General features: G+C 39.6%; 1 protein-coding gene across 2 annotated transcripts in view; it reads right to left on the reverse strand.

Annotated features, from left to right (window-relative positions):
* The window catches only part of NCAM2 (neural cell adhesion molecule 2), a 691,500-nt gene that overhangs the window by 292,095 nt on the left and 373,093 nt on the right, over positions 1-26,312 (reverse strand). For both annotated transcript variants that reach the window (XM_019524735.1, XM_019524736.1), the window contains exon 5: positions 10,352-10,489. In XM_019524735.1, coding sequence (XP_019380280.1) covers positions 10,352-10,489 — 138 coding nt within the window. The remainder of the gene's footprint in view (positions 1-10,351; positions 10,490-26,312) is intronic.

The raw sequence follows: 26,312 nt of genomic DNA on the forward strand, positions 1-26,312 counted from the left end.
ATTAGGAAGAATTACTTCACTGTAAGGGTGGCCAGAGCCTGGAATAGGCTTTCCGGAGAGGTGGTGCTCTCACCTTCCCTGGAAATCTTCAAGAGACCGGATAGGCACCTGGCTGGGGTCTTATGACCCTGTCCATCCCCAGTGCTCCTTCCTGCCCATGGCAGGGAGTCGGACTAGATGATCTGTCTAGGTCTCTTCCGACTCATTGATTCTATGATTCTGTGATTCTTTATGCATGACAATGTCAGAAATTCTTGCTAGCTAGAAATTCTAAATTCTAACTCTGCTGTCAGACACCTAAATAAGAGACAAATAAAATGGCACTAGAATATTTTACTACTAATCCATTATGTCAGTGATACTGATGGGCAGAAATCTAAATCTCTGAGGTATAACATATTTCACATACCTAAGCCCCTGTGACAGAACAAGTCTGCATATATTGGGCTTCACTATGAGGTGAATGGGCACGTTGTTACTGACTTTAGCAAGAAAAATTTCCTTATAACAGCACAGTCCATGAAGATAACTGAATTTCTGGGCTTCATTGTGTGTGTATACTGTCGTATATGGTAGAGAGCAAATAAACATCTTTTCAAGTATTAGAAGCCTGGTGGGGTGGGCAGACTTATTTTGTGTAACCAATGAAATTCCATATACAGTGCTCTGACAGCTTATCTTTTTGTAAATCATAGTAAAATCAGGTGCTGGTATAAAATGTATATTTTAGAGCTTCTATTTTTAACACCTATCAGAAAATGCACCTGTACTGATACAAAGCAAATCCCAGAGACAAAGGTGTGTCATCTATAAATCAAGTTACTGAAGGTAATGTCTAACGGTGGAAAAGAATAATGCAGTTTTTTGGCTTCAGATAGATAGTTCCAATTATACTGTCTTTTTGGTCACAGAGGCAAACTAGAACCGTACAACATCATCCCTTTTCATCACTGAAAAGACTGTAGTTTTTCTGGCCAGTGTTTCCTAAAATGTGATATTCAAAAGGTATAATAACAATGTCAGTAAGTTGCATCTATAATTATACAACACTTATGATTGGACAAGTAAATACAGTAGTATCGCCTGGTTTAGGATTATTGTTGACTGTCACTAATTTAGAGAGACAGTATAATACATTTTCAGGAAAACCACTGATTTTTTCTTATCATGAATTATAAGCTTTATTTTAAAATGCAATTTGGGTGCAAACTATCATGATATTCAATAGAAGCACTGTCATCCAAATCTAGCCAGAACATTGACTATTCAACAGATTTTTCTTCTATAGCTAATCTCTAGATTTATAGTGATAACGTAGTTTAACCTGTCCTATAGCAAAAACAATACTCTATCAATCTGAAGATATGTTACCAATTTTCAACTTTTCTGTTAATTTTAGATTGCCATTATTATCTGCCCAACCTATGAGTAAACTAATATTTTGATAGGCAGTCTACCAGTCAGTCCCCTCTACATGTTACACATATTACACATTTACCTGGTTAATTCTGCAATTAATTTAGACAGCTATATGTGCAAATTAATTATCACACCTTAAAAAGGACAACCAGCTATAAACATCAGATATGGAGAACCTATAACAACTTTATATCTGGTCTCTCCAATATGCATGCGTATCCTATTGTAGTATGAATTCTTGCATATTAGTTATTACGTTTAAATGATTAAAGTACCTCTATGATTGTATAAACAACTAAAACTCCATTTTGTGCTTGTTTCCCTGCTTGACATGAGCAGATGAACTTTGTATGCTTTGTGTACACAAGTGTCTGTGTGAGAGGGCGAATGGTGAAAGAAAGGTAACTATTTGCATGAAAAACAGAAGAAGATTGAATTGATTATGTAAGCAACAAGGCGCCAATGTATAAGTTACCAGACAGTAAACTAAGTAATGGATGGCTGAAGAACTCATCTGTGATCAGGTACAAAGAAGAAGAAATTCTGCATATTATGTCATTTGAACTACACAATGCCTCAAGATCAATGACACAATGCTTCAGTGGAGATAACCAACTTTACTGGAATGACCTCAGCGGAGATAACAAGAAGAAACCACCTCTAACTAAAGATTGAGCATGGAAAAACCCCAATGCTGAACAAAGACTTGAAATCCCTATAAAAGTGGGATGCAGACAAGCCAAGATGGGGAATTCACTCTCTGCAACCTCATGGAACACAGGTATGCATGTCTGTTCTTCCCCTGCTCCTATCACCCTCAATAAGCCGGGATCCAGCCATCCAGTGCTAATATTGTATAACATCTGCTGGTAACTATAACATCTTACCAGAGTGGTTTTGTCTGTATGTTTGCGTATGTCTTTGTATGACTGGTGTGTCCAAGCTTATGTATCTGCTTCATGCAGCCAATAAACAAGGCAGTTTGTTTTATCCCCCTTTTTAAGGTCTTGCTCTCAATTTGAGCTATTGGCAATTTTAAGTAACACTATGCCCCTGTGGCTGGGAGTCCAGTCAGCTGATGGAGCTTGCTACTAGTATGCCAGTGCAGGGAGAGCCCAGGGTCACAATTTTGGACTCCCCCCCCCACCAGCAATGAGGCATGATAAGATCTGATGCTGGATCCCACAATCATGTCTCCTGCCACGCATTTGTGGCATGGCAGAAGGTGTGGCTGTGTGAAACACATGGCAGATCATATCATGCCTTTACTTGAACAACTAGAGGGACTCCTAGGTCTCTTCTAAGACTGAAATCCTTTTCTCCATTATTTAAGAATAAGCAAAAAGGTTTTTTCAACAGCTATACATGTCATTCTCTCAAAAAACAAGGAAATTATTTCTAAAATGCTAACAGCACAAGCTAGCAGGGAATAATATTTATACCCAAAGGGTAGAGCATTTTCTCATTTTTATAGTAATGAAGCAAGAGTGTTTTATTTTCAAAGTAGCAAAAATCAATTTGTAAAAAAATGGTAAGTGTTGGAAGGGAATTGATTTAGTCCCTTTATGATTCCACTCCTCCAAAAATTCTGTAATTTGGGTTAAATTGCTGCTTTCATCTATTAAGGCATTAGTTATTGCTAAAGTAAATTTTAGCATCTTATCCACAGAAGCATTTCAATATACGATACAACTTTTACAATGGTATAGTGCGACAGGGGGCAAACTCCCAGGCTCAGTCACAGTACTGGCCTGCTCACCTCTTTGGGCAAGCCACCTGCCTTACTCAGCTGTCGTGCCTTGATATAAATTAAAGTTGTTAATTAGACAGGAGGCTGCCCTTCGAGCACCCTGATGTCCAAGGGTGATAAGCACATGAGCCCTACCTTCCCCTATTGTGTCCCATGCCTTGCTGATGTTCTCCTGAGTTGTGCTATGCTCCGGCATGAGGCCGGGCCCAACTCAGTGCAGTGTTTCTCTCATTCAGGCTGTACTGAGCCTCACACATACCACCCCCCTCTCACTGGGACCTCCTGCACTCAGTTTGCTCTCACCAGGCCACTTTCATATGAGATGAGCTTTTTTTGTTGAGGGGGAACCCCCATGAAAAAACAAACCCAAAACATATCTCCCTTATCATCATCTAAGAAATACAGAGCATATAGTTTCTGGTCTGGATTCCTAAACTTCATCTCATAGTTGATCAATGATAGTTGCAGGTGGCCAGGATCTTTAACAAAAATCAAGATGCTTATTTAAACACCAAAATAAAGAGATAGGCACTGAATTTTAGGCTCAAATTTGAACAGTTCAGCGAAAACTGTAGCGTGTTCTTGACACCATCTAAAGGGTGGCATTAAGTAACATAACTTTCCCAGAATTCTACTGTAACCAGCCACCAGTGTAGTTAAACAGCTTAGGTTGAATGCTTACCAATCTGGCAGCCATTAATTATCCTGTACATAGAAATGACCAAGGCACCACATACAAGGAATTGTCAAGTGGTCCACGAGTTGATTTTAAGACAGTTTCATGTTGCCAAAACATCTTCTCAAAAGAAACACTACCATACCATTTTCATTTTCTCTGCCAATGACTTACTACTATTTTAGACTTCACAATGGAAGAATAAGTGAATCAATCTTGATGACTGAACAACAGAATACGAAGAATACAATGTTCTCTATTCTATCCATAGCAATATTTACTGAAATAATTTTTTCTTGCTTTTTTTCTTTTCTTTAACCTTGAAGAATCCTGTTCTTGTTTTTTTTTTCTTCCTTTTGTTGTTCCCATAAAGGAGAGCAGGCTAGTTCTTTTAAAATGGAAATTTCATGTCTTAAGAATTCTTCAAATCAGAAGTCCATACATATTTTTTTAGACAGAGACTATTACAGTTGATTATAGTGGAGATACTCTAAGTTACACCATTTGAGGATTTGGTTCATTGAATGTTATATTTTAACAAAGGACCTGAGATACTAAACATTTGAGCTTTCTGACAGACCATGGGTTACTTCAGCTTCCAGTGAAGTAAGTGTCACCTTGGAATACTCAGCATCGTATAGGATTGGGCAATTCATTTTGTCATTTCTAAAACATTTTGGGTTTTGGGACTCACAATGAAAGCAAAGAAAATGAAGGACTAGGTTCATGTGGGAGTAGAAAAAGCTAGTGATAGTTCTTATTTCAGTTAGCAATGAAGTTGGACTCTCAGTTAGGACATTCACCTTAGCTATGGAAGTCCTAATTCCATTCATTCCTCATCCTTGAAAAGACTTGCAGATTAACACTCCAAAGGGAATATTTTCGCCAATGGGCTCTAGGGTAGGCTAGTATGGTGTATTCTCTGTCTCTGTGACTGACAGTAAATGGATTGCTTACAATTTCTATAAAATATTTAGAGAGACAGACAGACAGACAAAAGAAAGAAAATGTGTCTCTACCCCAGTAGAAAGGGTATTCATTTGGGAAGTATGAGATATTGGTTCAAACCATTGCTCTGGGTAAAAGGGAGACTTAGTTTAACCAAGATATCCTACCTCCCAAATGAGTGTTCTATCCCCTGACATAAAGGCTGCAAGCACTGCCTTCATGAATTCTGCCTACCTCTGTTATTTCATACCATTTTATTTTCTGTTCCAATTTTCAGTGAAGTGCTTATAAATGTAAACACAAACTGCCTGTACTGATACTATGCACATATCTCAGAAAAGCACTTATCTGCCTCTGTAATATCAACCCCTGTTATGTAACAGGGGAAGACTACCAATTTGGCAGGAAATGCATTCACTCTAAGAAAGGGGAATAGAACCATATGAGCAGATCTTAGTCCCTTCCCATATTAATATTTAAAGACACTTCACCACCATCCTTCAACTCCCCCTCAAAGCCCATTTCTTCCATGACATTACTAAAATACTAGAGAGCTAGGGCACCTAGCAGTTCTCCTTCAAAGACAACAGCAACAACAAGTAGAATTATGCATGTAAAAAGTATACGCAAAAATACATTAGTATTGTTGTTGTGTTGTTACCCAGTACTTATGCCCTACACATATTGCTTCATTTTTGTCCAGTCATATTTGATCTTAATCTTAGAGGGAAGACTCTTTTGGGTAGAACTGGTTCTTGATAATGTTAATACAAAACTTAACAAAACTCAAGCCAGTGGTTTTCAAACAATGGTAGCATAGGTATAAAGGAGGCTGGGGGAGGCTCTTCAGAACCCTCTCCTCATAAATATTCCAGGCAATGAAGGGTCCAAATCTCTGACAAAGGAAGCAACAGAATTGTCTTAGCATAGTGCTGTGAGCAGGATAATTAGCTCCACTGGGAAGCTAATAATACCAGGCATAGTACTCTGCAAATGTGGCTATTCTGCTTCTATTACAGAGATAGCATTTACAGAGCTGGCTACAGGATGTCTACATTAGACTGTGAGAAACCTATATATGGTGTTGGGTAAGATTGGCTGTAAGTGGCAGGTAATGTTAAAAGATATGGAAGGGGTAGAATATGGGTATAGGCTTGTACAGGGGACTAGAGTAGGCCTCAGGATCAGAAAGGTTGAGGTGCTACTTGAAATACTTCAAGTAATTTGAATACTTCTATGTAAATAAGTAAAGAAACAGAGGTTATCATCCATGCAGTTTCTATTCCTTCCCTGCAAATGTAAAACGCTTGCATAGGTCCTTTCTAATGTTTATTTTATGGAAGGAGGATCTGCCAGGCTACAGATCTGTGGAGACTGTACTGGTCCTTAGAAAAACTGTTATTTCTGTCTTGAAACAGATATGTAATTTTTGTTTTTCATTATAGGTCACTGCAATTTGTTTCCTTTTTTAAACATTAAAGGACTTCTGGGGACAGATTTAATATATTTGGCTTCATCCTAAAGAAGCCAGTTATCCCAATAAATCAAGTAGGAGGTAGACCTTAATGAATATCATTCTACAAAGTGAAATGGTCTTAAAGTTGCTAGCTGGTAACTCTTTTATTCTGGTTCTCAAAATTGTAGTCTAGAAATGTTGCCGTCTTATAGGAATTGAACCATCCATACTCACTAATACGAGGCTTTAATTTAGCCACAGTTCTTATCTGACACTTCACTTTCCCACTCTATTTAAAATAAAAGTGGAAGTAAAAAGACATCCCTTCATAAAGAAGGCATAAATCTAGTATTTAGGTCTTCAGTTACCTGTCTTGGCAAAGCACGTTCTAATGTCCACAATAAAATACGCATACAAGGTTTGGTCTATTTCTCTGTCCAACTTCTGCATTATTAGCATTCATTTCTTTACTTTATGAAGTACTACAGGGTAAATGATTATTCAAGGTATACATACAAAATGCGCACACATGCACGCACACACACTCATTTATAATATAAATACAACAATCCCCTTTTACATATAAATTATGTAGGAGTTTACATGTCTGCATGATAAAAATAATCCTATAATGTTTTATAGTCCTATAATGTTTATATATAATTGAGAGAGAAAGCAGGCACGTGTGGGTCTCAAGAGACAATAGCCGCCTTAAACATAGCCTTCCATCTCTTCCTAGCCTGTGCAATTTCCTTTCACCTTCTTGCATCTTTGCCTATCCCTTCCAGATCACTTTTTATGTCATCTGCCCATTGTTGCCTTCATCTACCTCTCCACCTCACCTTTCAAAAGCTACCTCTCACACTCACTCTGAAGGTATTCTCACTTTAATATAGTGGAGGAGCTTGCATGTCTCTGTAACCCTGAGAGAGATGTCAGCAGTAGCATGACACAGCTATCAGCAGGGTAGAAAGGTAGAGACCAAATTAAAAAGAATACACTGGCTCTCCAGGTGAGGTATGGGCATGAGTCCAACAACCTCATTTTGTGAAAAAAAAGTTACAAAATCAAAACTAATGCACTGGACAAATATGAAATATCAAACTTGGAATATTACAAGTCTGTATAGGTTGTGGAGTTTTAGTGTGTCTGTTAGCAGAGACAGAACAGTATAAAATGAACATTGTTACTAGAAATAAAATATATCACTCTAATTTCAATTCTATACACCCACACAAAGAGCAGAAAAAATAAACTTTACTATATAGATAAATATTGTCAATTATGTTATAGGACAGGGGTTATCAACTAAGGGTATGCATACCCTTGGGGGTACTTGGGAAGGCCCTATGGGGTATGGGCAGGCAGGGACAGAGCACCGCCACTCACCATCCTGCACCACCATCTCCCAGGTTCAGGGCCTTGGGGGCGGACAAGGGAAGGGCCAGATGTGGGGGGGAGGAAAGCTCGCACCCACCACCCCTCATCGCATCTGGTCAAGTGCTACCCACCCCACTCTGCTCCACATCTGGTCATGTGCCACTCCCCTCCTCACCCCCATTTCCAGCCACCAGAGGTACACTTATTAAAAAAGGTTGAAAACCCATGTTGTAGGAAATGCATCTGCCCAATAAATAGGTACAGTTCAAGACCAAAATACACACAAAGAAAGAGGGAGGGAATCTGCCTTTTGAAACATCAAAGTAAAAGGAAACTACATGTTACTCTTCCATGTGAAGTGCAGAACATGCTTTCACTTATCATCCCTCCCCCTCTCTTTACTATCAAAAACAATATAAAGCTTACTTGTTTAAAACGTCTTAATTCTCAGACATTGAATTCAAGGAACACTTGCATCAAATAATATTTACTCATCCCTAGCTCACATTTGAAACTATTATTCATATATCTAAGGGTTTGCTATATTAGGCCATTCAATAACAAGTTATAGCCATAATCCCAGATACTAAGGGTGGCACTCTATTCTTTTCTGGATGCCTAGATTACCACATTTTGTCATCTACCTCAGGGTTGCCCCATTTTGGAGTGGCTAGGAGCTGCATGCCCTACACACACACACTGCATAGGCCACAAACTCCTAGAGTGAATGCTGCTTATGTACAGATTGGCCTTCCATTTTTGGATGTACATGCATAAGACTAATTGCCTTGGAACAGACTGTCAACTTCGGCAAAAATGGCATTTTTGGGACTTAGATGACTATAAAGATGAGAAAATCTGGTTGTTGAGGCATCCAGGAAAAAAAAACAACCCTTATAAGACAGATTTTGGGGGTTTTTTTCCATTTGCATGCTTAAATGGCATTTATGTCGCTAAGCAAATGCAGTTTTTTGCAACTTAACACAGTTGAGATTCAGCATAGGTGTACTCATCCTGAACTTCTTTACTAAGCTTGCACATTAGACTGCACTGTGGCCATGTAGCTGGTTTGCATGTGCATGCACATGTGTGCACATGTATGTGCATGCACAAGTGTCCACAAAAACAGAATCATCCAAGTAAAAACGTGTGGCAAATCCTGAAAATTTTCCTAGAGGAAAACTAGATGTTTAACAGAAAAGAAGGACCCCATATACTTATTAACTCAACAGTTCTTAGGATTGAAGACCTGTTTTCTAGGTACCCATCACCCAGAAGGGGTTTGAACTTAGGTTACCTGATTCCTAAACATGATATACTACGCACCAAGCCACAGGATAGGTATTTCCCAGTGCACCCAAGCAGAAAGTAAACATCTTGTATTTAAGATGTCCCACTAGAGCAAAGAGAGGGAGATAAATGGGGAGGAGGGCAACTCAGATGGAAGGCAAGTCAGTGAGATGGATTCTGTCCTGGATGGGAGAAGCCCTGGGCTCTAGGGCCCAATCCCAATGGTGTTTATTCATTTTATCCAATGAATATAAAATACAAGATGCAGTGGCCATCTTCAAATGGAAGGGCTAGAGCAAGCTGTAGATAATATCTAGCCTGTGTCCTAATGGTTACAGCACCCTGCTGGGAAGCAGGACACAGGTTCAACAACGTTTTAGGTGAGCCATTCCCTAGGCAAGGGACAAACACTAGGCTGTTGGGTTAAAAAGTGTGACAGTCACTCGCCTCCACTTCATTCCGGACACACAGCTATGTAGAGCACTCCAATTCTGCAACAGGTAGAAACAGAATCTCAAACAGTACAAAAGTGCCAAAAACTAGTTACGTGATTGTATATGGTGTTCACATGCTTATGGCTATATAAGCATGTGAACACTACTTAGGATTTAGCCTTAAGGAGCTGGAGACAAAGAAATACCTAAGTTAGATAAAGCATGCAAATGGACAGCATCTTTGCTGGCCACCACGGGAAGAGAAACACATTCACTTATGTTTTACTGTGCTGACACTAACTTTAGCACTGAGGTCAAGCTACATACTCAATTTTATGTTCACAATTTCATATTACTTGTTCTAGGGTTTATAATAAATTGGTAAAATTTATAATGACTTACAATAGTGGCAATGTTCAATAAAACATTCAGTTAATTTAGCCATACTACTATATAAAAAATATATTAATAGTTCTTAAGAGGATTTTAAATAAGGGCCATTCATAAAACAGCTCTGGTTTAGTGAAGCTGGATAACTGCATTAATTACATAAAATGAAGTGTTTTACAACAACACATGACCAAGTACTAAAAGATATATAGTAAAGTAAAATATTGCATGTTAAAAATTGGACTTTGGTCTTAGAATAGTTGCTTTCCTCCTGTAAAGGTTTAATAAAAACAAACAAACCAAACCCCCTCCTTTTTCACAACATATTTGAAATTGTGTAAGGAGATGGGATCTATTCATACATTCGTCTTCTTCCATGATGCCATTTCCATTCATGTATGACACATGTATGTAAAGCTTACATTTAATATAATGTAACCCAATGGACAATTTGTAAACAGTATGTTGATTACCAAACAATAATATAACAGTTAATTATTACAATAAGTGGCAGAATCAAGATTTCTTATAAGCTGATAAACTATGCATTACAATAAATAGAGCAGGAACTCAATTCAACCTCAGAAATGCCACATTTTATTTCTTACCATTCACAATGACAATGATATCCCGAAAGTCGATTTCTCCTCTAGCTTCCACTCTTCCTTCACATCTATATATTCCTTCATCACTTTTATTGATGTTAAGAATCTGGAGATTATTGTTTGCTAACATAGCAAATCGATCTAGAAAGTCATGTAAGGGATAAAGTGATATTAGTAAATAAAGGCAGTGGTGGGATTACTAATTTGTTTTACATTATCAGAGTGCTATTCAACAAAATCCTTTTCAATTTAAAAGTAAAGTTGTATCTTAGAAGTTCAGTTATTCAACCCTTAAATGCACTGCTCTATGTTCTGTTATACTATAGTTACGATTTCCCTTCGATATAAACTGGAAATTGAGCAATCATTCTGCATGTTGTTGCTCCAGAACATCCACTCCAGTGTTGACAGAAATACAATATACATATAATCACAGGTATATCTTGTAGCCATGTTTGTCTAAGGACATAGGCAGACAAGGTTCTTTGGGTAAATCTGATATCTTTCATTAGACCAACTTAAATAGTTGGAAAAAATTCTTCTTTGCAAGCTTTTAGGTACAAATACCCTTCCTCAGGCTGAGGAAGCATCTGTAATTGGTCTGTGTTCTTCCTGGATGAAATAGTAAGGACCCCGGGGGCCAGTATGCATGGGAGAGAGTCAATCAGTGAAAAGGTAAATTGAGGTAGTCAATAGGTGAGAGGGACTGAATATAGCCGGTAAACAATTGGTAAATAATAGAGTAACCTTTCTACTATTTACCAGCTATATTCATTCCCCTTCTCCCACCTCCCTCTCCCCTATCACTCACTGATTGACAAAAATTGTCAATTATATTGTAGGAGAGTGGTCATCAACTGGGGGTATGCGTCTCTGGGAAGGTCCTAGGGGGTACGGGCAGGCAGGGATGGAGCATTGCCACTCACCATGAGCAGGGCCAGATGCCTCTCCCCCCACATGTCTCTCACCCATTGACCAACTCAATTTATATTACCACTGATTGACTCTCTCCCATGCATACTGGCCTCTAGCATCTTTACTATTTCATCCATGAAGAGCACAGACTATCTGCAGATGTTTCCTCGGCCTGAAGAAGGGTATTTGTACCTGAAAGCTCACAAAGAAGAATTTTTCCCACTATTTGAGTTGATATAATGAAAGATATTGGATTTATCCAAAGAACCTTGTCTGCCAATATACATATAATACATTCAACCAAAATAAATGCTCTGTGTGTGCCTGCTATATGAATCGCATACATCTTCCCTCATACATTAGTCAGTATTTTTCAAGGACAAATTAACCTAATCATTTTAAATTTGAAAAGCATGAGTAATGGGTGGATTCCTAACACTATCAACATGGATATCAAATTAAGTTCACCATGCCTAGGATTTTATCCAATGCGATTAAAAACAAAATTTAAATGCAAATCTAAAATTCAGCAACTCATGCTGCTTGAGAACATTTCATAGACAGTCTTCATTTCAAAGTATATTATTTCATGTACGGTACAACAAAACAGGATCATGGCCATACTGCATATGTTTTATAAAGGATCCTACATGGTCTTATCACAAATACATTTTTCAAAAAATGTGTGTGTATTTAAAAAAAAATATCAGACTATACAATGAAGAAGAAAATCATCCTTTCTATCCTAGTCGGTGTTTCATCCAAATATATTAAATACAATACAGCACAACCACAAGTCACATGTGTAACCTCAGGCTTGACACATCCCTGAAATTATGACTGCAGGAGGTTACTGGGAAAGTATGCAGTAGATAGAATATTCTACACATTCCCTGTTTCTTTTACCCTACCTCTAAAGTTGCTTATTTTAAAAACTCTTGCTATTGTTGGAGCCCAAACTTTGATCTGACAACTATGACCATTCTTACATTCACCAACATTTTATTCCTGTTTCTATATAAACATTCAGTTTCAGCCAAAACTTAAATGTGTGTGTCTGTGGGTACACACACGTGTGCACTCATGCATGCACCACATTTTTTGGCACATAATTAGGTGGCAAAAATTGGGGTGTGCCTTAAATGCAAGAAATATGAATCCCCGAGTATCCAGAAATTTGGCACTGGGCTAGCAGTGGCAGCATTAATTGCCACAGCTCTGGGAGTTACAGTGATTAGTGCTCTATCTACTCTTCTGCTACCAAATTTATAGGGAGCACCCCCCTCCCCCCCCTCCCCTGCTGGATGATATGAGCTGATATGCCGGGTCGGTCTGTGGTTCCCATAGATGGGTCTAGGATTTTTGAAAAGGGGGGTGCAGATGGTGTGGTGCATCACCACATATAAAACAAAACACATTTTTCTCAGAAGCTTCACTAATAATTGGGGGCCTAGAGTTACATTGTTATATTATTCAATTTAATACTGAAGCAAAAATAAATAAATAAATAAATAAACAAATACATATTTATTGGAATGTGCATTAATTTGTAATACCAAATATTATATATAAAACCACAACAAACTAGTCAAAATAATCAAAATATATTGTTTCTTTAGTGATAGAGTCATTATAGTTAAATATATGTCTCTTTTTCAGATTTATAAAACAAAATCAAACCTTGTGGATCATCTGGACAATGCCTCCAATGCTTCATTAAAAGTGGTTTCCATACCTGCGCTCATGTTCACCTGAGTTAATATTTCCACACCTATGCTAATATTATTAGCCAGAGGTTAAAAAAAACAACAGCATCCACAGGGCTGTGAAATGGAATGTAAGTTACTAGGAGCAGCTAACAGCAGCATTGCAGGGGTAAAGGTAGCTGAAGTAGTGCAATCATTAAAGACCATTTAAAAGCAAAGAGTGCTGTTAACACCTTAGAACCAAGAGTTTAGAAGGAATCAAGCAAATTCTAATGATTCAATCAGTTAATTGATTTCATCACTGCTGCCTAAAAAGAAGTGTTGCTGGCAATGCTAGGAGGTGCAGCAGTGGATACCCTTGCATCCATCCACTGTGGGTCCCATCAGTGGGTCCCATCTGACCTGCTAGGCTGGCAGATGGCTCAGAAGCAGACTTCACTTCCTACCTGCTGCTTCCTTTACCAGGAAGATTTTTTTTTCCTTCAAGCTTCCTACAAAAATAAAGTATGTCTAATATGGAGAGCATGCTGTATGTGAGAAAACATGGGGTATGTGTTTTCCCAACCCCATTAGATCACAGATACTACTGCTTCTGGTCAAATGTTTAACTATGAGCTTAACAGTTCAAGGTGCCAAGCATATGGCTCCAATCTAGCTAAACATTTAAGTACATACTCAAAGTGTTCAAGTTCTGTTCATTTGCACAGTGTAAGTGCAGTGCAAAATTAAGGCCTAACTATATGCTTAAGTGCTGCGTTGGATATGTGTAGACATACTTAAGACACTGCAGGAATAAGTTGTAGCTGAAGATAATTTTTACTTCATTTCTTTCTAAATTAGCCTATGTCAAACCATGCCTGTTGAGTCATATACTTCTCCTCAGGCGACTATATACGACTCCTGTGGTTTCTGCAAATTTGTGATTCAAATCATTAAAGCTTAAGCATGTAAAGAGGCATGTAGTTAAGGATTTCTCTCAATAATTGCTGAATTGGGATCCAATGGAACAAAGTGCTCCAGTTACTTTGCGTGGATCCAAATGCAGGGAGGATCAGACATTGAGATATAACTGCTGATAATCAATCAACAGGATTCACAGAACCTTGTAGAATAGATCTAGAGGCAAAGTAAAACATTAATACAAATAGGAATAAAACTGAATTTATCCAAAGCAACAATATAAAATCCTACAAATTTTATCCCCAGTAGGGGGAAAGAAAACAAGGATCTACAGAAAATATTCCATCCAACTTAGGAAATTTGATAGAGATTCTTCTCCCTAAAATAAAATTGGATAAAAATCTACAAAGATGCTCACATAGTACATATACAGGGTTGTCAACTGTCAGTAAACTTACCAACTGTCAATAAAATCAGGCTAAAATGGATGGTATTAAAGTCTGTTTAACCAACCAACCAAACAAAAGAACTTTATCCATCCATAAAAACACTAATCAGACTCCCCTTAACAGATGACAGAGCACAGGAGCACCACATGGTGTCCAACAAGGAGGACAGCACCCTGTAACGGTTGTTCAATCAACCATGTGCTGCTGCTGTTGCATTCCAGGTTGCCTGTAATACTGCAGCTAGGCTTCTTTGGGGAGAGGTCTGTGCTGGGATGTGGGGAATGGCTAGGGGTTAAGCTAGAAGGGCAGCATAGTCCAGTCAGGACCATAAGAATATAGAGAGGGAGCCATCAAGCATTACTATAGTCAAGCAGGGTTGACAACCCAAGACATTTTTTTTTTTTACTGAATTTTTTTTTTTAAACTATAGTTCATATTAAATGCTTATTTGAAACCAGCCTTTATAACTGAGGCTCAACATCAGGGCAGGGCCTGACAGAATAAAATTATGTCTATATTATGTAAAAGCATGCAATTGTAAAAAGTTTGGTTGTCAGTAAAAGCTAGGAGATGGTCAGTAAAAAAAAAATCTTGAATAGGTAACTTTACATGTTACCCGTAGCTTTACTCATCCCTCTAATAAGAATTCCTCTCCACATACTACTTTTCCCCAAATAGCTAACATTACTCTCAACAACTCTTATATACAGATGATTCATACTGAAATGGGAAGCATGTGTAGCAGGGTCTCCCCTGCAGTTGGGAGCTTTATCAGTTGACAAGCTCTCAGCTGCACAGGTGAACCTTGCCCAATGTGAAAACCCTGAACCCTAAGGAGACAGCTGCTGTGATCTCCAAGGCCGTGAAACTCCCACCGTCCGTGGGGTTCTAGGTCTGGCTCCTGTCCCACAGGAGGGACCAAGAGTCCTGCAACTCATGAGGCTCTTGGCCCTGGATGCATGTGAGGTTCAGCCAGGGCTGGGAGCCCTGTCAGCTGCAAAACCCTCAGCCCCACGTATGCATGAGATGCATCCAGGAGCCCCATCTGTTGCAGGGTCTGTTGGTTCCAGCCTATGCAAGGCCCCTTCAGCTGGGAGCCCCTTCCAAGGGAGTTCCTAGTTGTGGGAGCCTGCTTCTTTCCAGTGCACCAGGATTATGATACAATTGGATTTAATGTATGATTTTATAACTGTATGCATGTGAAGCATGGCAGGAGGTGCAACTGTATGGAGCATGCATTGGATCCAATCACACCTTTACCTGCAGATGCAGAGGGAGGCTTAAAGATCATTTGACCTTTTAGAGCTGGATAGTGAATATATTTATTAGCCTTTGGCCCAGATCCTCCTGGATGTCTGAAGTATAAACATATCCCAGCATGATCAAGTCATAGAAAAAAGTTAACACACAAGGTTGACTGGATCTTCTTCTGCTTGTTACTTTCAGTAACTTAGTTGTAAAGCTATGATGATGACATGCTATAAACATGCTGAATTGCTCTGGGTCAGAATACAGGGGGGTCATGGGGAAAAGGACTTAATGGTAGGGGTCTACTACAGACCTTCCAACCAAGGGGAAGAGCTGGACTGTGAATTCTCAGGTCAGCCTGCGGAGGCACTTAAGGCAAGGGATGTAGTTGTCATGTGTCATGTATAAATTACCCGGACATCTGCTGGGAGGAGCAGTCAGCCAGGTAAGAACGCTCACAAAGGTTCCTTGCCAAGATACAGGACCTCCACTTAACCCAGGAGGTGCACAGTCTCACTAGGAGAAATGCCTTGCTGGACCTGGTCCTGGCCACAGGCAACGACCTGGTAAGGAGACTCGACCACCTGGGTGACAGTGATCATCACCTGCTGGAATTCACCATCCAGCACAGGGTGTCAAGGGCCTGAAGGAAAGCCGTAGCCCTTGACTTCAAGAGGGCCAACTTCAATGAGTTGAGATTGGTAGGATTGGCACTGGGGTCCTGGAGAGTAGAAGAACTGGGTGCTCAAGATGAGTGGTCATCCCTTAAGAAGAAGATACTAAGAGCCCAAAGGGTGACAATCCCAATGAGAAGCAAAGAGGGCAAGAGTGCTCAAAAGCCCCCCTGGCTTGCCAAGGGCATTCGGGAATGCCTGAATGCCAAAAACGAGGTGTACACCCAGTGGAAGGGAGGGGCTATCACCAAAGAGGAGTATACCTCCATCACTCAGGTCTGTAGGGGGGCTGTTAGGAAAGCTAAGGCAGATATGGAACTAGGGGTAGCATCAAGGATCAAGGACAACAAAAAGTCCTTTTTTAAATGCATAGGGAGTATGAAGAAGGCACTGGGTAATGTGGGGCCCCTGCAGGATACGCTAGGCAATCTGGTTGTTGCACCAGAGGGAAAAGCAGACCTTTTTTAACAATTTCTTTGCATCCATTTTTTGTTCAGGGACCAGGACTCCCCCACCAAGATTCAGGATGGATTCAGGAGAGACTCTGCCAGGCCTAGGGTCAGGGAGGACCGAGTTAGAGAACTTCCGGGGGGGCTGGACATGTTCAAATCAGCAGGTCCAGATGCTCTCCACCCCAGGGTGTTGAAGGAATTGGCAGGGGGTATCACGGGGCCCCTGGCATAGTTTTACGAGCACTCATGGTGCTCTGGCCAGGTGCTGGATGACTGGAAGAGGGCCAATGTGGTCCCCATCTTCACAAAAGCGAGAAGGGAGGACCCGGGCAACTATAGGCCCATTAGTCTTACTTTAATCCTGGGCAAGCTCTTTGAGAAGATTACCAAGGAGCACATCTATGAAGGGCCAGCAGCAGGGATGATGCTCAGGGGCAACCAGCATGGTTGCATTAGGGCCAGGTCCTGTTAAACCAACCTGATTGCCTTTTACAATCAGGTCACAAAATCATTGGACGCAGGTGTCACGGTAGATTTAGTCTTCCTGGACTTCAGGAAGGCCTTAGACACCGTCTCCCACCCCATTCTCATTAAAAAAGCTAGGCAACTGTGGCACTGATGCCTACACAGTCAGATGGATAGCAAATTGGCTGAGGAGCCGCACTCAGAGTGGTGGTGGATGGGTCATATTCGATCTGGAGGGATCTGGAGGGCCCAGGGTTCAGTCCTTGGCCCCGCATTGTTCAATTTCTTTATTGGCGACTTGGATGAGAGGGTGAAAAGCGCCCTGTTTAAATTTGTGGACGACACCAAGATTTGGGATGAGATGGGAAAGCTAGAAGGGAGGGATAGGATACAGCTGGACCCGGACAGGTTACAGGGATGGGCAAATGAGAATAAGATGGGATTCAATACTGACAAGTGCAGGGTGCTGCACTTGGGCAGTAAGAACCAGCAGCATACCTATAGGCTGGGGGGCTCGCTTCTTGAAAGCACAGTGGCAGAAAGAGATCTTGGAGTCATTATCGATTCCAAGATGAACATGGGCAGCCAATGCAAGGACACAGTCAGTAGGGCTAACCGCACCTTATCATGTATTCACAGATGCATTACAAGCAGGGCCAAGGAAGTGATCCTCCCCCTCTATGCGACACTGGCCAGGCTGCAGTTGGAGTACTGCATCCAGTTCTGGGCGCCACACTTCAGGAGGGATCTGGACAACACTGAGAGGGTCCAAAAGAGGGCCACTCACATGATCTGGGGACAGCAGGGCAGACCCTATGAGGAGAGGCTATGGGACCTCAACCTGCTCAGCCTTCACAAAAGAAGGCTGAGAGGGGACCTGGTGGCCATCTATAAACTTACTAGGGGGGAACCAGCAGGGAATGGGAGAGACCTTGTTCTCCCGAGCCCCTCCTGGAGTAAGAAGGAATAATGGCCATAAGTTGAGAGTAGGTTCACACTAGACATTAGAAGGCACTACTTCACAGTCAGGGCGGCTAGGATCTACAACCAACTTCCAAGGGAAGTAGTGCTGTCTCCTACCTTGGGGATCTTTAAGAGGAGGTTTCACGATTACTGAGCTGGGGTCATTTGGGCCCAGTTTTCTCCCCTGCCCAGGACAGAGGGTTGGACTAGAAGATCTGCACGGTCCCTTCCTACACTACATCTATGAATCTATAGGTATAATCATATTTTTCAGGGACTTAATCACTGTTCAATAGGAAATGTAGCCAGCTAAGGCCACTCAGGCTAATATGTTAATTAGGTTGATGCCCTTAAACAGTTACCAGAGAATTAGTTTTTTGGTTTTTTGGGTTTTTTTTATTGTTGCTACTTCCCACACACCACTGTCCGTCTAAGGCATTTTGTGGAGTAAAACTGGCTGCATAATCCAGAACTCCAAATTAAAAATGGAAAAAAAAATAAAAATGATTTTGTCTAGTAAAATCTTAAAGGTACATTCATGCTTTCAAATACTTTCACTGATTATGTGTAGGTTGTTAGAGTCATGCTTGAGCATCAATGCCATATCATACATCAACACATGCAAATTACATTTTCTTTTTTCTCTGTAAAATAAGATAATCAAACAACCACAATATTAATGATTATTATCATTATTATAAGAGTAACAACAGTAATAATAACAATGATGTTTTAGATGCCTGCAAAACACCATAAAAATTCTATAGTGGAAATTCTATATATATTTCTTTTCTCTAAATAAGTCTCCCTATACCTGTGTTCCAGGGTGGCAGGGGGGCATTTTAATTAGAGTGGTCCCTAGACAGTCACTCTAATTAAAATGACTCACCATAATGTGTATTATGCCCTTGCACATTTCAAAAAGGTTACAGGATGCTATATCTAAAGCTCATTTGATGAGTTTTAGATAGGCACCCTAAAACTGTACATCAGATGAATAAACTTCATAATTCACACTTTCTACCATCATAGCTGACAGATTTATACAAGGGATATACATTACATGCAGGAAAGAGGAGTAGGATAGGAAGTGCACTGAAACATATGGCTAGCTTGAGAAATCATCACTCTACCTAATCCATTGGTACAATTGTGTATTGGTACAATATTCAGGAAATCACTGCGTATGTTATAAATTATGCCACTAAATATGTAAAGTAATTGTTTCTACCCAGCAGGAGGCACTTATGTGCAGCCAGACTAAGACTATGGGCACATGAATAAATTATCACGAGGGAAAACATAGTGGGAATTTACACATCTGCTACTCCATGGCAACTGATTGCACAGGCACTTTTATTACACCGTAAATGAAAGCTAAGCAAGGTGGCTCTACTCTTTCTTACTGATATGTAAGCTACATCAGTTAGCATTTGTTTAAATCATTGGGTAGAAACACACACATGGGCAATTACTGCCATTTACTTTATGGTAACTCATTTGTCTGTCCATGCCCAAAGTCAACAAACTCACACTTCACAGTCAGATATTAAAAAAAAGAGATGTTATTCAGATATACCACAAAAATGCATAGGGCAAAGTCTAGAGCAGCAGACTTCTCTCATAGGTAACAGCTTATCTTAGCAATATATCATAATATATACATAGGTCTAACAAGGAAGTAATGAAATGTATGTTCCACACTGACAGATAATGTACTGCCTCATAGGTATAGCAACATATAAATTAAATTTGCCCAAGAAAGAGAATCACAATCAATGGATGAGAACAGTGAAGAATAAGACACTGAACACCATAAGCTTTACTATGGCCTAGGACATAAAAGTAGGATCCCATAGCTAATCAGTAGATTAAAACAAACAAACAAACTAGAAACAGATGAATCCTAAGACTCCCATAACCTACAGTATTAATGTAGACAAAACAATGAGCAAGTTCAAGAGTAGCCCCCCCCCCCAGTTTCTTATCATAGGAAAGGCCTAAAACAACATCCATAGGTTCCATGGATGCAGTAGTTTTCCACCAAAATGTTGCACGGTTCCCTTGTGCAACAGGCTAAAAGAAGCCCTATGTACTATGAATCTCAATTGTAAGAGTTTATGTTGATGAATTTCACCCAAAAGGCATGGACAGACGTTGTTCTTCCCAAAGGTACACAGTTCCAGTTAGAAAGACATAAACTATCGATTTGAAGCAGAAATACTTAAAATCATCCTTAGATTTTGTTTGTCATTAAGTTTATTTTCGAAGTAGCAGGGTTCCCACTGTTGTGATTTAAAAATATGTATCAGTAGAAGCTTTCTGAGACACCAATTCTCTTTTGCCTAGATATTGGTTCATTATGGGCTGTTTAGAGTTTATTATGATTTTGAGCTTGGATTGCTGAGATAGGAACAACATGGCACAAATCCCATGTTGTTCCTTAGGTGGCCTTAATTGACTGGGCATTTCTAATATGATCAAGAGTATCAGACCAGTTCATCATAAATCTGTTTCATTTGGTCTCTCATTCTAGGAGAGGCTGTAGTTCAAATGATCTCTTTGATCATAAAATACAATCATCATCACCTTTCTTGAAATGTCAAAGATGGAGTGCTAGGCAGTGGCTTAATATATATTTTTGCCTTCTGTAACTACATCACTTGTTGGGAAAATGTCTTTGTATTTTACTTCTTGATTCCACTCTTATACCTAGATATTTTCTCTACAATCTTGTCTTGTGGTACCAGAATTAGTTTCTGTGGAGTATGACCCTAGGTAAGGTTTGTATGCGTCTTCTGTAATCTCCCAATTACTGGATACTGTCCTGTATTTTATATTTTAGCTCCTATATCGAATATGGCTTTTTTATAAGACCATCTCCCAGAAATAGGAGTTTTATAGTGGCAGCATGACACAAGACTAGTCTCAATTCTGTATTTTTAAAAATGAAATCCTGTGTGACAGGTTATATAAAGGCACATAAGCCAAATTTATACCAAAAAAAAAAAAAAAAAATCACTCCTTTTAAACTGAATCAGGAAGGGTTTGTAAGCTTGAATTCAGAGAGTTTTCCAGACTGTTAAAGTTGTATTAAAAATATCCGGATCCTATACTGAAAATAGAAGAAACAAAACAAGCAACCAACATATACACAGCATTCAATACCTTTTTCCTCTCACAACAGGAAAAACGTACTACAGAGCACTGTCGTACACAACAACAGGCATGAAGGATTTGGGGGGAGGTGAGGGAGAAGTGTTGGAGTGGGAAGCTGTTGTTACTCTTACCTGCTCCAGACACTCAGACCTCAAGCGCTCACAGTATGGTCTCCCTACCCTTGGTTACTGCTCCCTGAGGACCACCAGTCTGGAGCCTCCTCTAAATTTGTGCCCCTGTCATCCACCATTAGTTATGTTACTGCCCCAATCTTGAATTCAGTTAGTCTGTGATGTGCTGTGGCACAGTTGAAGAAAATACCTATCCCCAGTGTTTCTAAACCACATCTCTAGCAAGTGGCTCTCAGGTCTGTGAAAACTGTATGTCTGCTATATGTACACAATTTGATGACTGGATTAATGAAAACAATAACATATTTACACTACTTTTTGGCAGCTAGTACCTCCCATGGCTGACTTCAGTCCCTCAGAGACATTCACACCAATTTAAATGGGTACTAGCTTAATTCCCTGTGTATTCCTGCTGTGCACATAAAAAAAACAAACAAACTAAGGGCATACAGTTGATGTAAAGAAGAAATTAATAATTAAAAATAGTTCAGGCCATCATCATCTCTAGCACCATGGATATGACTCTCATGAAATATGTCACGGGATGGGGTCTGCAAGAATGGCCATAATCTCCTAAGGCTCTTGAGCATGCCAATTCAGCCCGATGGGCACCCACTTTTCTCGCCTGCCAAGTCTTGATGAAAATGTAATATAGGGAGGCTGCCTTCATGTCTTGTCAGACATGGTTCTGATGGACTTCTCTGGACTCTGTGGGTCCCCAGATCCCTTGTGGATCCTATTTCAAAATAGATGTTTTGGGACACCATAGCATTATGGACTATATGCATGGCTCCAACCACCGTCTTACCACACCCAAGCCTCACAGATGGCATTGACATTGTCCTGTCCAGGCCTTGCTGCGATTTGGCCCCCTTGTCCTCTCTGGGCTCTCCGCAGCCCTGTCTCTGCATGTCACTGGCGCCGGGGTCTGTGCCTCCCCCAAATGCTGCACCCTCTCAGGCACTGGGGTCTGTGTCCCACCCAAACGCTGTGCCCTCGCTGGTGCTGGGGTCCGTGCACTCCCAAATGCTGCACCCTTGCTGGCACCAGGGTCTGTGCCCCCCAAATGCTGCACCCTTGCTGGCACCGGGGTCTGTGCCACACCCAAATGCCATGCCCTCTCGGGTGCTAGGGTCCTCACGCTGTAGTGGGACCCCAATGAGGCCTCCTTCTTCCCCAAATACCCTCGGCCAAACCACCAGTGTTATAAACAGCAAACAAACATAAGCCCCTGGGCTATAACATAATACAAAAGAAAAGGGCATGCTCTGCCCCTTTAAAAGCATCAAACTTCGTCCCCAGCACTAAGTGGTGAGTAGGCAAGGGTACCTGCAGAGCTCATGGAGCCCCATTAGACCTAGGGGCAGCATAACAGGCAGTTGCTGTATCACTGGGCACTTCCTCCCTGGAGGCTCCTTCCCCTCTGGCTGCTAGCAGGGAACTGCCCTCCCTAGTTCCAGCCTGGGGTTTATATGGGCCCAGGGCCCTGCCCCTTTTGGTCAGCTGACCATGTGCAAGTGCAGGCTAATTTGCCCTCTGTTTTTTTGCCCGGGTAACCTGCACCTGGGCTTCTGTCTTTCTCTTTGGGCTCCCTCCCCAGGCAGTTTCTGCTCTTCCAGGAGCAGGGCACCTTAGTGCCCTGCAACACAATGGGATTGTAATTCATGACAACTAAGCTTTGGAGAACATCATAGGTAACTACAGCAGGTCAACTCTTCTTTGAGTTACTGAACTCCTACTCTATCTTTAAAAAGATAAAGCACCTAGCCAAGAAAGAAAGTGTTTTAGGGAATAAGGGTTTCTTCCTGAAGTCATGGTTTCCCTGGTCAGTCTTTTTAAATTTTACCAAAGTATGTTGGACAGTTCATTCATTCACTTCATGATTGACCAGAAGGAATACTGTAAATCTTGGAACTGAAGCACTATCTAGTAATTTGAGTATGATGGAAAGATCAAAGAGACTTCAGAGTCCCAGTTAACTATAAAGTTCCTTCATATTCTTTATATTTCACTATGAAGAACTGACCTGTCTAGGAATTAAGTCAGCCTCCTATGCAAAGCAGATATACAATTAATAGGAACTTCCAAGGCTGCCTGGATGATCATAGCTAGTTATGCAGATTCAAATCCTAGACGTTTATTCACTATGTAACACATACAGCAGACTTATATTAATTTTGTAATTGGAAAGCTAGAGCAGTAAAGGAATCCAATTATTATATAGCTCTCACCAATGCAGGTGCTAAAAATGTTTTAAATGAAAATGACTTCCTTGTGCATAATAAAAAAACCCTGCACAATATACAAGGAAATTATCATTTCAGTTTCAAATGTCAAATTTTTCTATAGTTTTTAGGTTTCTAGGAACAAAAATGAAGACAGCAATTAGAATAAATACAAATATATTTTTATAATAAATGCATCTTTTAATACATTTAATATTTAATGAATGTAGGTGCTTAGCTTTATATTATAGGAATAGTTATCCATTAGTTACAATAAAGAATTGTTACTAAACTTTTACTATAAATACTCAAACCATTTCAATTCTTCCTTGCATACACTTAAATGATCACTTCCTACATCAGGATCTGGGAGCTTACCTGCATGCAGGATCCTACTGAATTCAATGGGACTTTACTATCAAACATAAGTCTGACAAAAGATCCCAATGTGATACCAAGACATAGAAGAGAAAAGGTTTTAAAATGCAAATTATACTTGCCAAATATAGACTATTTAGGAACTTAATACCTTGTATTTATCTTTCTTAAACAGTTCATACCTCATAAGGTAGCTCAAACTCAACTATTACATGATGAAAAGCTTCATGGATAAATCTAAATACTTTAAAAAAAGACTTAAAAAAAATCCCATTTAAAAAAGCATGATTCTGAGAAAATATCCAAGTCTTTTGCACAAAGTTTGTAGGAAACTATAACAAAAGAAATACAAAACAAATTAATGCAATGAGGCTTTTCTCTCAGATATCCTTCAGACTTTAAAGTCTTACTTTCGTTCAACTGCTGCTTAGGTGTTAGTTATCTTCCAAAATCTTAAAACCCACACATTTAGTTACTATTTAAAATATATAGAAAAACTGCATCTCTCTTCTAAATGCAGTTCTTCTACTAAGACGTTTGCAGCAGGGTGAGGGCAGGGATTAAACAAAATATGCACAGATCAAACTGAAACGAAACTTTGTCTGGCTTTTGTACCATGTGTATAACAAATACTATGCAACTAAACAAAAATAGTTTTTCCAGCACTGGTGCAGGATTGCATGTGGTCTTCCAAACAGAAGCCACATTGGTCTCTTCTTTGGTGGCTATAATTCTTTGGTGAGGCTATGAATTATATCTAAACATATTATTTTAGTTTTGAAGTAAAAAAGTAGAACATTAATGCCACTCAAGAGGAGTCTGCATGCTTCAACCTGAAATTTCAAATGTGCTTATGATGCATTTTACAATTTTGTCACAAGCAGAAAAGCATTGGAAGGTGGTGACTGATAAATCTCCAAATTGGTTGATAACACTAGAAGGAAAAGGCCAAGTCTGATAGTGGACAAGTCACTGGTATGCAGGTAGGGAAACACCTGTCTTTTCATGCTTTGTATATCTTATAGGGAAAAGATTTACGTTCTTCCTCCATTGAGGTAGAATAAGAATAGAGAAATACTGGGATAAAATAAGAATAAGGGATCAAGCCACACATCTGGATAAACTTAATCATGCAAGCCTTTACAAACACTGATTAGTACTCACTGACATAAGTAGCCCTACTGAAGCAAGCCTTCTTCTGAGTAAATTCCCATAAACAGGATTTTTAAGTCAAGCTGCTGTAAGATTACTGGGTTAACATAAATCGGAAGTGTGCTCAAAGGATTATGAAACAAAATGAACAAAATAAAAACAGTTCCACTCAAGTCAGGATCTTGAGCTAAAGAAATGGTTAAATTAAAGGTTGAATCGTTACCTGAAGCTCATCAAGCATTTGAAGCCTGATACTGCCAAAAAAAACTCGAGAGGAAATTTCATGAGAATACTTTGTAAGATAGTGAAGTTCTAGTGAGATCAGTCATTCCCATGAGAATCTAAAGAGCTTTCTTATAACAATTAAGAGGAACAAAACCCCAAAATGGACAATGTGACAAAACATGGGCAATTGTTTTACTGACTTTTTTCCTTTGTAGTCTTGGGAAGCTAGATAGGAAAACAATTCACCTCACAATAGACATAGGTATCTTACTACAAACCAACATTAATCTGCTCTGGGGAGAAGCAGTGATGTCTTAGAAGAGAGACAGTAGCAGTATATCTCCTTACTTTCACCACAAAGAACGTTCCCTTCTGTTCTTAAAAGCTATGGGCAAAAGTATAAAAGGAAAAAAAAGTAGGGTAAAAACACAGGTGTAATCGTATTAGGTCAGTAGATGCTATATTACTTTCATTCTAACTTAGTAAGAGCATAAATAGTTAGTGAAAGGATGCTTTTCATTTATTTCAATATACCCTGAAATAATCATTCCTTCATATAGTCTTCATAGAGTAAAAGTTCAAAGAGCACAACATCATCTGAAATAAAATGAACATTTTCAAGTGATATTTCATGAAGAGAGTACTCACTGTTTTTATTCATTTTGTTGATTTGCATCGTCTTTCAACAAATATGACATCACTCATTTTTATCTTATCTTAATATACTCAAGGCAACTTATTTGTATGATTATACCCTTAGAAAGCTATCAGTCCCCATTTCAACTTTCAACTTATGTATAATCCAAATACATATTAAGTAAAAATTAAAAGCCCCTTTTAAGATTCATCCTTGCTATCCTGCACTTTCTATTAAAATATGACTTATTACTTGTAATTAGAACTATAACGTAAAGAGTTACCA

The sequence above is a fragment of the Gavialis gangeticus genome, unplaced genomic scaffold (assembly GCF_001723915.1).
Source record: "Gavialis gangeticus isolate Ggan-Ray unplaced genomic scaffold, GavGan_comp1, whole genome shotgun sequence".
NCBI classification, from domain to species: domain Eukaryota; kingdom Metazoa; phylum Chordata; order Crocodylia; family Gavialidae; genus Gavialis; species Gavialis gangeticus.